Below are 13365 nucleotides of genomic sequence, written 5' to 3'. Positions count from 1 at the left end.
ACTCGACAGAGCAAGCGGCAGACTGAGCCGCTGGTGTCGGTCAGCAGCATTCACGTGGAGGAGAACTCCGGAGTGGTGGTCACCAACGCGTCCCTCAGTGTCCTGGACCAGGACACGCCGGAGAACGAGATTGTGTTCACCGTCGTCCGGAAGCCGTCCTACGGTCGGCACCGCGACACGCTGGGGGCCGATGCGATGGGGGTTGTTTTGGTGTCAAAATTTGGGGAAAATTCCGCCCCCTGAAGTTCTTTTCAAATTTGCAACGGGGAATTTGGCAAGCATATCGATCCAGAGTCTCATGGGATCAATGTCCAAAAAAGACACAGGCAGTCGGCAATTTTTTTCTTGCAGATGGCCACTTTAGGATCATTTTCCAGCGGTCGTGAGAAGAGTTTTTGAAAATTCAGCCGCTTGAGCCTGTGTCACTTAGCAACATGAAATTTGGTATGCGTGTCCTTCATGACTCCCCCGACAAAAACAGCTCAAGAATCCATCTCCAAAAATACACATAAGTCGACCATTTGCTTCAAAACAGCCATTTTAGGATCATTTTCTAGCAGTTGTTAAGACACTTTGAAAATCCAGAGCCAGTTTCACTTCACAGCAAGGAATTTGGTAGGCATAGCTAACATGAGTACCGCCACAAAAAAAGCCTCAACAATCCATGCCGGAAAAGACACGCAAGTCTGAGCTTTTGATTTCAAGAACCCATTTTCAGGTGATTTTCCGTGGTTCTCCTTGAGAGTTTTTGTTTTTAATTTAGCCCCCGAAACAAGTTTGACTTAACATTGTGAAATTTGTTTGGCATGTTTTTTCATGACAGTAGCCACCTAAACCAGGAAACCATTTTGGTTGAGCCTCCAAAAGCAAATTTGACTCCGAGCCTTGGTGGAGGTCTGCGCACTACTGCAGTGGGGCTCAGACTATTATTTGCGCACGCACACATACACACACACACACACACACACTTAACTGTAGCGTGTAGCTTCTACAGTGTGGATGGTAAATGACTGGGACAGCGCAAAAAAAAAAACACTTACACGCAAAGTTGAAAACAAGACATCCATTGCGAGCTGACTGCAGCCATTTCTCAAACACACACACGCACACACACACATGCACTCAAAAATCAGCTGACCTCCAAACTGTGTGTTTTCGCATTTCGAAATTGTGCTTTCAATTCTTCCTGCCACAGTGACACCAGCAAAAACAAAGTGCTTGCCAGAAATAAAGACAAATCCAGCTCTGCAGTTTAGGGGCTCTTTTTCACACAGAAACCCAGCAAAGGTGCATTTGTTTTGACTCAGTGACAGCAAATTTTGCAAATCAGTTCTACGTCTGAATATGTAGAAAATCAAAACTGTACAATCTACCAAATTAGACTCCATTATGTGTTCCGACAGCAGCCGTCGGGTTGTATTTTGAATCGCCGCAGAAGCTCAAAGGCTTAGCTTTGCCTAGCGTGATGTTCTCTCGCTACCTCCTCAGGTCAACTCCGCCGGCGTCAGTTCTACTCGCAGCCGCTGGAGAACGGACGCGTCCTCACGCAGGGGTCCACCTTCACCTACCAGGACGTCCTGGACCGCCTGCTGGTCTACACGCCCGAGACGGTCAGCGGCGGCGTGGACGAGTTGGCCTTCAGCGTCACAGACGGCGTCCACGCGCAAGCTAGCGGACGCCTGCGCTTCACCATGGACGTCACCCGCAGCGAGGGGCCGCGCATGACCGTCAACAGGGGCCTGCAGCTGCCGGCCGGTGAGCGAGGCGCCTGTTCTCTCGGTTTGGGAATTTTGGTGGACGTTTCTTTCATATGAAGAAAGTCTGAAGTCAGTTGTTTAGGTTTGAAGCGCACATACAAATTAGCATTAGCATTAGCATCAATTTCAGTGATCAACATTATATTTGGTGGACATGTCCGTCATCAGAGGACGCGCGACAAAAAAAAAAAAATTGAAGCAGACGTTTTAAATGTGCATTTTAGGAATTGTCCATTTAAAAGTTGTGGGGAAAAAAAATTGCCCCCAAAACCGGCTTTATTGATGGACAATAAATGAAGTGGAAACGTCCAGTATTACACGACACACCAAAAAAAATCTCACCGACATACGCCTGAGGTTGAAGTTGACACTGAAATTGTATTCCACAAATGCTACCCTGGGAAAGTTTGCAAAAATTCTTCTCAGACGGCAGGAAAATGAAATCGAGCAGACAAATTGAGCAGGAAGTTGGCCATTTTTGCTTTAAATCGTAAGTTTTGAAACCAAAACAACAACAAAAAACGTATCAATAGACAAAGTTTTGGTGCATGTGTCTGTTATGTCAGGATGCATTCAAAAAAACCTCAACGCCTTCCTGAGCAAAAATTTTGGTTTGAAGCAGACCGACCCCTGTCTCCAGTTTTTCTGCTCAACCAAAAATTTCTGTCACAACAGGACGCACAAAAAAGTTTCGAGTCTCTCAAGTCGGTGACGCTGAATCGCAAAGTTTTTCTGTCACAACAGGACGCACAAAAAACGTTTCGAGTCTCTCAAATCGGTGACGCAGAATCGCAAAGTTTTTCTGTCACAACAGGACGCACAAAAAAAGTTTTGACTCTCTAAAGTCGGTGACGCTGAATCGCAAAGTTTTTCTGTCACAACAGGACGCACAAAAAAAGTTTCAAGTCTCTCAAATCGGTGACGCAGAATCGCAAAGTTTTTCTGTCACAACAGGACGCACAAAAAAAGTTTCGAGTCTCTCAAGTCGGTGACGCAGAAGCGCAAAGTTTTTCTGTCACAACAGGACGCACAAAAAAAGTTTCGAGTCTCTCAAGTCGGTGACGCTAAATCGCAAAGTTTTTCTGTCACAACAGGACGCACAAAAAAAGTTTCGAGTCTCTCAAGTCGGTGACGCTGAATCACAAAGTTTTTCTGTCACAACAGGACGCACAAAAAAAGTTTCGAGTCTCTCAAGTCGGTGACGCTGAATCGCAAAGTTTTTCTGTCACAACAGGATGCACAAAAAAAGTTTCGAGTCTCTCAAGTCGGTGACGCTATATCGCAAAGTTTTTCTGTCACAACAGGACGCACAAAAAAAGTTTCAAGTCTCTCAAATCGGTGACGCAGAATAGCAAATTTTTTCCCTTTTTTTGTTGTTTTTTTGACTAAGCTCAAAGTGATTATAAGAAGTCTATCTTTTTTTTTTCCTTTGCTGCAGGTTCTTCGTCCGGGATCACCGTGCAGAACCTGAAGGCGACCGACGTGGACTCGGACAGCCTGAGGCTGCGATACGTCATGACGAAAGATCCTCCGAGCGGCAGAGTCCAGCTGAGCCGTAGCGAAGGCTTCCAGAAAGTTTCCACCAAGGGTCCCGTGCGCAGTTTCACGCAGGAGGACGTCAACCAAGGTTTGGGTTCAAAGCTCCGGCGGGCACGTTGAGATTTAGGATGTCAAGCGCTCTGCTGTGTTTTCCGGTTGCAGGTCTGGTGCGGTACAGCCACGAAAAAGGCGAGAAGGGAGGCAGCCTGTCGTTCAAGTTCAACCTGGTGGACCCCGAAGGCAACAAACTCATCGAGCAGTCCTTCTTCATCAGCGTGCTCGGTAGCTTGGGCTCAAATTTCCACTCCTCTCTCGCCGCAAGTTACCGGAACGGATTGCCCCTTATCGTTTCCTCGCTGCCGTAATTGTGCGTCTGTCGGATCGCTTGCCGCCACGCCGCCCGGCCGTCTCTCCCTCTTTGCGGGCGTCCGTCCGTCTTAACTCAGGGGTGCGGGGTGGGGGGGGGGCCGTCCTGGGATAAATTGAAGCCTCAAGAACATGAAACTCGGTCAGCCCGTCTATCGCGAGACTCGCCGGAAAGTCTCAGGAAGCCAAATATTAACTGTCAAAGAAAGTCGGCCATCATTTCAGGTTGAATCGCCAATTTTAGGGTCAATTTGGTCATTGTGAGGGCTCCTCGGAATGCTTAAAAAAAAAATTCTGCTCTTTTCCTGAAGCCTGAAATGTGGCCGGCGTGCCAATGATGAGAAGACGCACAAAAACTCAAGAAAAGACTCAGGAAGTCATTTTGTTTTTTTTGAGGTGATCATTTCACGCTCAAACCCCGAAAAATTTGTTGCAATCGCTACCAAATCCCAACCACGTGCACGTGAAAGACAGATTGCAAAGAACGTCTTGTGGGGTTTTTTTTTGTTTATATCTAACTAGCTAGCTAACTAGCTGAGGGCCGGAGGGCGGCTCATCAGCTAGTTCCTGCGGAAGGCTGGTAAGGTGGGCCTTTGGCCCACAAAAGTGTTGTTGCTTGGTTCAACTTTTTGTTCATCTTCATTGCTTATCGCGAAAATAAAGAGATGTTTAGCTCTACCAAATAACTAAAAATTTCATTGCAATGCTTGTGGGTAGACATTTTTTCGCTAAGATGCCCGCGCGATCGTAGCGAGCCACTGCCTGAGCGGCGCGGTGAAGTAGCTACGTTTTGAAAAGGGATAGACGGAAGGACAGACCGCGTGCGGGACCACGCGCAATATATAGATATAGATGTTCTTGTGTCTCCCCCCTCCCCCAGAGGACCGGCAGCCTCCATCGGTGGTGGTCAACAAAGGCCTGGTCCTGGATGAGAACTCGGTGAAGAAAGTGACCACGCTGCAGTTGTCGGCCAGCGACCAAGACAGCGAACCCGGCGAGCTGCTCTACCGCCTCACCAAGCAGCCTGCCCTCGGACACCTGGAGCTCGCCGCCAACCCCGGTAGGCTCGACACTCGCGTTCATCCATTTGCTTGTTTCCATTTTAAAAAAATAGTCATTTTGGCATTTCCACATTTGTTATAAGGTTGAATGATTTTTTTTTTTTTTTGAAGGCACAAGATGAGCAAGAAAAAAAACCCCACACAATTCTTGCTGGAGATTTTCAAAAAAGGCTGCTTATCAGGAACAGTCGAGCTGGTTTTCAAACCCGACATTACTTCACCACGTGAAAATAAATAAATCCTCCGGGGCGGAGCTGGGAATGAAAGCTTCGATTCTTACAACCCCCCCCAAAAAAAAAAGACGTGAAAACCCGTCTTTGGCATCCAATGAATTTTTAAGTTGCTCTTCTGCTTTAAAACTCGCCATCCCTCTCATTTCTTTGTCTTTTCTCATTTGCCCCGCCCCCCCCCATCCCCTCCCGTGCACCCCCACCATCAATCTTGTGAAGTATCTCTCGGCTCCCTCAAAGCGCATTTCGGCACCCGGCTTGCAGCTCATTAGCGGGCCGTGAAAAACGCTTCGAGTAGCCTCTTGTGCCTAAATAGCAGAGTGATGCGGCGCCATTACGATCACAATTAAAGATGATTATTCTTTCAAATTGTCTCGTTTATAAGCCAGTGTGTTCGTTTGAGCGAGGGAGGACTTGATTGTCTCGTTAGGATGATGAAGGACGGCGGGGCGCAAGAGGATGAGGACACGGAAGGAAGTTGGGAAAAAAGGGGAAAATGAAGGCTGAAATCCAATAGAGGAAACTTTGCTGGTGTTTCGGGACCCACCAAATATTATCTTCTGACACAGTATAAGTACCCGAAACTACCCCCCGAAAAAGAGATTCCTTTCACGATCGAAAAATACCAGACTTTCATGTAACTTTTATATACAGTAATCCCTCGTTTATCGCGGTGAATGCGGACCAAAACCACTCGCGATAAACGAAAATCCGCGAAGTAGCGCCCAATTAACATAAAAGACTTTTTTTGTGGACTTTTTTTTTAAGTCCACAAACGGTCCGCGAGAAGCTGCAAAACAACAGCGAGTCACATAGAGCAACATATAGAGTACTGTACTCCATGTATATGTAAAAATATATATATTTTTTTTTAATATATATATGTATATATTTATTTATTTAAAAAATATATATATTCTGCAGATTTTTTCAAACATAAAATAAATAAATATATACATATATGTATTTAAAATATATATATATATACAATTTATTTAAAAAAATATATATTCTGCAGATTTTTTCAAACATAAAATAAATAAATATATACATATACATATATATATATTTTTTTATACATATATTTATTTAAAAATATATATATATTCTGCAGATTTTTTCAAACAAATATATATATATTTATTTAAAAAATATATGTTTTTTAAATAAATATATTTATTTTTATTTATTTAAAAAGATATATATATTTTTTTTTTAATATATATATATTTGTGTGTGTATATATATATATTTGTGTGTGTGTATATATATATATATATATATATATATTTATTTTTAATATATATATATTTGTGTGTGTGTGTGTATATATATATATATATATATTTGTATATATTTATTTATTTTATGTTTTAAAAATCTGCGATGCACTGAACCCGCGATAAACAAACCGCGAAGTAGCAAGGGATCACTGTACTTTACTTTTCTGGCAGAAAATTGGAGATTGAACCGCACGATTGCAAAAATCTAATCCATTGTGGAAGGGTTGAAATGAAATGTTTTACGCTATTGTTCTAGTCAGCGCAGTCTAAATCCACATGTAGAGACATTTTAATCCAAACCTGAAGATGCGGCATCGTTTTCTTGCAGGCTTGCGAATCGACAGTTTCACGCAGGCCGACCTGGCGTCCCGCAGCGTCCAGTACGCTCACAGCAGCCAAGAAGAAAAGCACGCCGACCAGTTCTCCTTCACCGTATCTGACGGCACCAACGAGGTAAAGGAAAGTTGGAAATATTAAGAATATGTCAATATGCTCAAGGGTATTAAATAACTTTTTTTTTTTTGAAAGTGAAGGTCGTAATTTAAAAAAAAAAATGCAAAAATGAAGAAGGTACCAAAAGGTAATCATTTTACAAAGGTTTTTTTTCATCCATCCATCCATCCATCTTCTACCACTTATCCGGGGCCGGGTCGCGGGGGCAACAGCTTTAGCAGGGAAGCCCAGACTTCCCTCTCCCTAGCTACTTCTTCCAGCTCTTCCCGGGGGATCCCGAGGCGTTCCCAGGCCAGCTGGGTGACATAGTCTCTCCAGCGTGTCCTGGGTCTTCCTCTGGGTCTCCTCCCGGTGGGACATGCCCGGAACACCTCACCGGGGAGGCGTTCAGGAGGCATCCGAATCAGATGCCCAAGCCACCTCATCTGGCTCCTCTCGATGTGGAGGAGAAGCGGCTCGACTCGGAGCCCCTCCCGGATGACCGAGCTTCTCACCATATCTCTAAGGGAGAGCCCGGACACCCTGCGGAGAAAACTCATTTCGGCCGCTTGTATCCGGGATCAATTTAAGTTTATAGTCACTAAAAATAATTCAATTAAAACTGGAAAAAAAAAGTTGATTGACAGGAAAGGTAAATGAAATTTTTGGGGGTTTTTTTGTAAATATTGAAAGGTAGTAAATGAAGTGCAAGATGTGCAAATCTGTATGAAAATGTTTTTTAAAATGTTTGTTTTTTTTAAACTAGACAATCTTTTCTTAAAGGGACAATCTATAAAGTTTTTTTTCCACAGTATTCATTTCAATAATATGAAAAAAAAAGTTCTGTGACATGAACATAAAATGATTTTTATTTTGGGTGTGTAATTGGAGATGAAGTAAAGGCGGCCATGTTTTGCCGCCATCTTTCTGCTATGGCTTCTCAAAGGAGACAAACTTCGCAAATGTCATTCATGCACTTATCGATGGAATACTTGCATGCTCTCTCTGAGCCACTGTAGCGGACGTGATTCAAAACGCTCGCGTTTCGAGGTTACTTTGTTGCATTCTACTGGTTCGCCACAAGATGTCACTAAAAACTTCTACCCACTGTACCTTGAAGGAATCAAAGTGCAAGTGGAAAAATATTAAGGCCATTAAAAGTAAGACATATTTTTTTACGGGGTGAGATCTAAATTTTGACATCATATAATCTTCTTCTTGACTGCTTGGCTGAATTTCACACCACGTTGACCTCCAGGTGGCGCAGACGTTCTACATCATCATCAGACCTGTGGACGACTCGCTACCCATTCTCACCGTTCCCGGTATGCGCGTTCAGGAGGGCGTGAGGAAAACCATCACCGAGTTTGAGCTCAAGGCCACCGATGCCGACACAGAGGTTGGTGACGCATCGCTTTTTGGGAGGGGGGGATGGGTGAAAGGTACGGAGACGGGGGGGGGGGGGGGGGGGGGGGCGAAGTTTGGCCCCAAAATTTCCAGTATTGCAGATAGTGTCAGAGGCGTAACGGATTTGAGTGTGGACCCGGGGCATGGTGTCAAAAGGTTACCCCCACCCCCCCCACACCCCATACCTACTGAAAAAGGAAGTACCGGTAGTAAAGGAAAACTGCATTTCACACTGCGTGGAAGGGGTCCTCCATTTTAGCCCCGGTTCCGTCCTCCGTTGCGGCAGGCCGAGTCCATCGTGTTCACGGTGGTCCAGCCGCCGCGCCACGGCGCCATCGAGCGCACGGGCAACGGGCAGCACTACCGGCCCACCGCCACCTTCACCATGGACGACGTCTACCAGAACCGCGTCAGCTACAACCACGACGGCTCCAACTCGCTGCAGGACAGCTTCGCCTTCACGCTGGCCGACGGCACCAATCTGCTCTTCGTGCTGCGGGACCGCGCCGGCAAAGAGGCGAGTACGCGCGAGATTTTCGTCATTTGGTCATATGAATGACGTTTTCGAATTTGCTCCCGTGAAAATGAAATGTTGGAGTGCGTTCACGTGAGTAATGACACCCGGAACGTCTTTTTCAGATTGTGACGGCAGCCCCGCAGAAGTTCAAGATTGAAATTCTTCCCGTGGATGACGGCACGCCGCGAATCGTCACCAACCTCGGACTGCAGTGGCTGGAGTACATGGACAACAAGGTCCGACGGGTTCGAAACCTTCATTTCATACCCCCGAGCCTTGGTGGAATCCATGCGTGCACTTGAAAAGTCATTCTTGAACCCCGAATTTAATGCTGTTAACGAGCTCTTGATTACTTGACACCTCGTTAGAAACCCGAATTATTGCCCAAAAGCCTGTCTCAAGAGCCCAATTTGAAATAATAGCCCTTGATTTCAACCCTGCCCTTTAGGCACAATTTTCAAACCCTAATTTGAAGCCCCAATCCTTCCTTGACACCTAAACCCTGCTTAAAACCTTAATTTGATACATGAATCCTTCTTTGAAAGACTTCAAACCATCATTTGAAACTCTAACCCTTCTTTTCAGTATGGACTAATTTTCAAAAACGGTTTTACAACCTAACTTGAAACCCTAACCCTCAAATTTTCCACATAAAACCTTGTTTAAACCCGCATTGAGAGCCCTAACACTTGTCATAAATCATAATTTGAAACCTTAGTCCTTGATATAAACCCTGAAGCAGGCTAAAGAACATAATTCCCTACTGTAAAACTCTTCCTCTCATTTAAAACTCCAACAAAGGCTTGAGTCCCTAACCCTAGCTTGAAATTGTAATTTTAACCCCAATCCTTCTTTGAAAGTCAACTTTTTTGGGGGGGGGGGGGGTACTAAATGAACCTCTAAAACCTACCTTGAACCCCTAATCGGAACCCTAATGCCACCTTCAATCATTCCAGTCTTCTTTGCTATTAGTATTGAGTCCCAGCACAATGACTGTGTTGCAGCACCCCCTGTTGGTACAAACGCGTCGTTACAAGAGGAGCTTTGCTTTTTTTTCTTCTCAGATTTTATTGAATGTGATGTGTTTGTCGTGAACGTTTTTCCTCCTCAGGCGACCAATCTGATCACCAAGAAGGAGCTGCTGACCGTGGACCCGGACACGGCCGACGAGCAGCTGGTCTACGAGGTCACCGGCGAGCCCAAGCACGGCTTCCTGGAGAGCAAAGCGACACCCGGCGCCCGCGTTGGCTCCTTCACGCAAGGTGGTGGCCAATCTCCGTATTGGCTGTTGCCTTGCCCTGCGCTAACAAAAAACAAAAACGTTGAAATTTAGCGAGTAGATTCTTTCCTTCGAGGGCTTTTCACAGACGAGGCGTGGCGGTTAAAAGTCAAGGTCACACAGAGGTCAAACCTCAAAACTGTAATCACGGCCATTTTCAAAAAAAAAAAAAAATCATCACAAATCAATGCAAAAATCATCTTGTAAGTAGCAGCCTGAAAAAGAAGTGAAAGAACGTGTCCCCCGTTGACCCCGCAGCCGACATCAACTTGGGCCTGATCCGCTACGTGCTGCGCGAGGAGAGCGCGGGGGAAACCATGGACAACTTCCACTTCCTGGTGAAGGACAGCAAGCCCAACGTGGTCGGCGACAACGTTTTCCACATCCAGTGGTCGCTCATCAGCTTCCAGCACAAAAGGTTTGCAGGGCACCCGTGCCGGCCCACGGGCGACCCCCGATTTGGATTAGCTTTGATAGCCTCTGTGATTATCGGCAAGACGAGCGCTTGAAAATATTGACCGGGGCTCCACTGGACTTTATTTCTCCGCTTTGCGGCGGCAGTTACAACGTGTCGGAGAAGGCGGGCACGGTGGCGGTGACGGTGAAGCGGACGGGCAACCTCAACCAGTACGCCATCGTGCTGTGTCGCACCGAGCAGGGCAGCGCCACCTCTGGCGGCGGGGTGGGATCGCGCCCCGGCCAGCACGACTACGTGGAGTACGCCGGACAGGTAATTAATTTCGATACCATTGGCCAATATTTTGTTTGTTTGTATTTCATTCTCATTAACTCTCACGTGTATTGACCTACTTATCTTGGGCTTCTCCTCGTTTCCTCGGACTCAATTTGCATTTTCAGGTGCAGTTTGACGAGCGCGAGGAGGTGAAGGTTTGCACGGTGGCGCTGAACGACGATGCGGTTTTCGAGGGCGTGGAGAGTTTCCACGTGGAGCTCAGCATGCCCGTCTACGCGCTGCTGGGCGCCAACACGCGCGCGCTGGTCAACGTCAACGACACGGAGGACGAGCCCACGCTGGAGTTCCAGCGCAAGACCTTCCATGTCAACGAGAGCGCCGGCGTCGTACGCGTGCCGCTTGAGAGAAAAGGTACACGCGAAAGAAAGCTGGGGCAGAAGGAACCCAAATTGGGTCCTAAAGGGACTTACCCAGCTTCTTGGGTTCCTCAGTCTCTTTTTGACTAAATTTGGGCTATTTTTTTACCCCAAATTTAGTCCAAATTTTTTAAAATTATATTTTTATATTTTAGAATTATAATTATATTTATAATTCGATTTTATATTATAATATAATTATTTTTTTAATGTAAAAATTAATTTAAAAATTATTTCTTGGGTTCCTCAGTCTCTTTTTGACTAAATTTGGGCTATTTTTTTACCCCAAATTTAGTCAATTTTTTAAATTATATTTTTATATTTTATAATTATAATTATATTTTATATTATAATATAATTATTTTTTTAATGTAAAAATTAATTTTAAAAATTATTTCTTGGGTTCCTCAGTCTCTTTTTGACTAAATTTGGGCTGTTTTTTTTACCCTAAATTTAGTCCAAATTTTTTTAAATTATATTTTTATATTTTATAATTATAATTTATAATTATATTTTATATTATAATATAATTATTTTTTTATGTAAAAGTTAATTTTAAAAATTATTTCTTGGGTTCCTCAGTCTCTTTTTGACTAAATTTGGGCTATTTTTTACCCGAAATTTAGTCAATTTTTTAAAATTATATTTTTATATTTTATAATTATAATTATATTTATAATTATTTTATATTATAATATAATTATTTTTTAATGTAAAAATTAATTTTAAACATTATTTCTTGGGTTCCTCAGTCTCTTTTTGACTAAATTTGGGCTATTTTTTTTACCCAAAATTTAGTCAATTTTTTTTTTATTATATTTTTCTATGTTATAATTATAATTATAAATATAATTATATTTTATATTTTATATTATAATATAATTATTTTTTTTAATTTTTAAAAATTAATTTTAAAAATTATGTATATTTTTTATTATAATTTTCAAAATGAAATAATTTGAATTTGTTGAAACGAATAACTCCTTCAATTAGCATGTTTATTTTTAATAAATGGGATGCTATTCAAATGTACATGAAAATGAAATGAAAGGAAATAATGATTGTCTTCTCAGTCCGATGTAATGAATAAATGAATGGAGTAAAATTTTAAAAAAGGAACACGATTTAAACCATTCCGTGATTTGTATTTTTTTTTTTTAATGAGATTACATGTTATTTTTTGCTGCTGTTAAAGTTGCTCGTCCTGCGCCCAGGTGACACATCCAGCACGGTGTCGGCCCTGTGCCACACGGTGTCCAAGTCGGCTCAGGGCAGCGGCCCTCACGCCCTGGAATCGGGTTCCGACTACAAGAGTCGCGGCGCGGGGCCCGAGAGCCGCGTTGTGCTGGGGCCCGGCGTGTCCGTGGCCACGTGCGACATTACCTTGGTGGACGACAGCGAGTACGAGCTCTCCGAGGAGCTGCAACTGGTGCTGTCCCAGCCCTCGGACAACGCCCGCATCGGACGCGTGGGCGTGGCCCAGGTGGTCATTGACGGGCCCAACGACGCCTCCGCTGTCACTCTCGGCAACGACACCTTCACCTACGGCGAAGACGCCGGTATTCTCATCGTCATTTATCCAAATTGCATCATTTCAGAACAGTACACTCGAAAAACAGCTCAAACAGGGACACGTTTTAGGTCATCCAATGGGGGTTTTGGTCAAACAACCCCCAAAATTATTTTGCTAGATATGAACAATGTGGCGGCCCGGTAGTCCAGTGGTTAGCACGTCGGCTTCACAGTGCAGAGGTACCGGGTTCGATTCCAGCTCCGGCCTCCCTGTGTGGAGTTTACATGTTCTCCCCGGGCCTGCGTGGGTTTTCTCCGGGTGCTCCGGTTTCCTCCCACATTCCAAAATCATGCATGGCAGGCTGATTGAACACTCTAAATTGTCCCTAGGTGTGAGTGTGAGTGCGAATGGTTGTTCGTCTCTGTGTGCCCTGCGATTGGCTGGCAAGCGATTCAGGGTGTCCCCCACCTACTGCCCGAAGACGGCTGGGATGGGCTCCAGCACCCCCGCGACCCTGGTGAGGATTAAGCGGTTCCGAAAATGGATGGATGGATGGATGGATATTCATTCATTCATCTTCCTAACCCGGAGCACCCGGAGAAAACCCACGCAGGCCCGGGGAGAACATGCAAACTCCACACAGGGAGGCCGGAGCTGGAATCGAACCCGGTACCTCTGCACTGTGAAGCCGACGTGCTAACCACTGGACTACCGGGCCGCCTGATGGATGGATATGAAAAATTTTAAAAATTGGTTGTTTTGTGGGTAATTTCATTTGACCCAACTTTACCCATAAGTTTGGACCCAGTCCCTTTTTTACTCGATATGGATTATTTTTAACCCAACTGTTTTCAGAGTATTTATTACAAAA

General features: G+C 44.4%; 1 protein-coding gene across 1 annotated transcript in view; it reads left to right on the top strand.

Moving 5' to 3' along the window:
* Nucleotides 1-13365, top strand: part of fras1 (Fraser extracellular matrix complex subunit 1) — a 110394-nt gene that overhangs the window by 85675 nt on the left and 11354 nt on the right. Inside the window, exons 42-55 of the mRNA XM_052069131.1 lie at nt 10-163; nt 1489-1755; nt 3196-3384; nt 3459-3578; nt 4543-4722; nt 6565-6689; nt 7927-8067; nt 8362-8592; nt 8715-8828; nt 9704-9854; nt 10130-10289; nt 10433-10601; nt 10730-10976; nt 12196-12540. Coding sequence (XP_051925091.1) covers nt 10-163; nt 1489-1755; nt 3196-3384; nt 3459-3578; nt 4543-4722; nt 6565-6689; nt 7927-8067; nt 8362-8592; nt 8715-8828; nt 9704-9854; nt 10130-10289; nt 10433-10601; nt 10730-10976; nt 12196-12540 — 2593 coding nt within the window. The remainder of the gene's footprint in view (nt 1-9; nt 164-1488; nt 1756-3195; nt 3385-3458; nt 3579-4542; nt 4723-6564; nt 6690-7926; nt 8068-8361; nt 8593-8714; nt 8829-9703; nt 9855-10129; nt 10290-10432; nt 10602-10729; nt 10977-12195; nt 12541-13365) is intronic.

This window comes from Hippocampus zosterae, chromosome 6, assembly GCF_025434085.1.
Source record: "Hippocampus zosterae strain Florida chromosome 6, ASM2543408v3, whole genome shotgun sequence".
Classification (NCBI taxonomy): domain Eukaryota; kingdom Metazoa; phylum Chordata; class Actinopteri; order Syngnathiformes; family Syngnathidae; genus Hippocampus; species Hippocampus zosterae.
The sequence above is the reverse complement of the archived record's forward strand: the minus strand, read 5'-3'. Positions and strand labels throughout refer to the sequence as shown.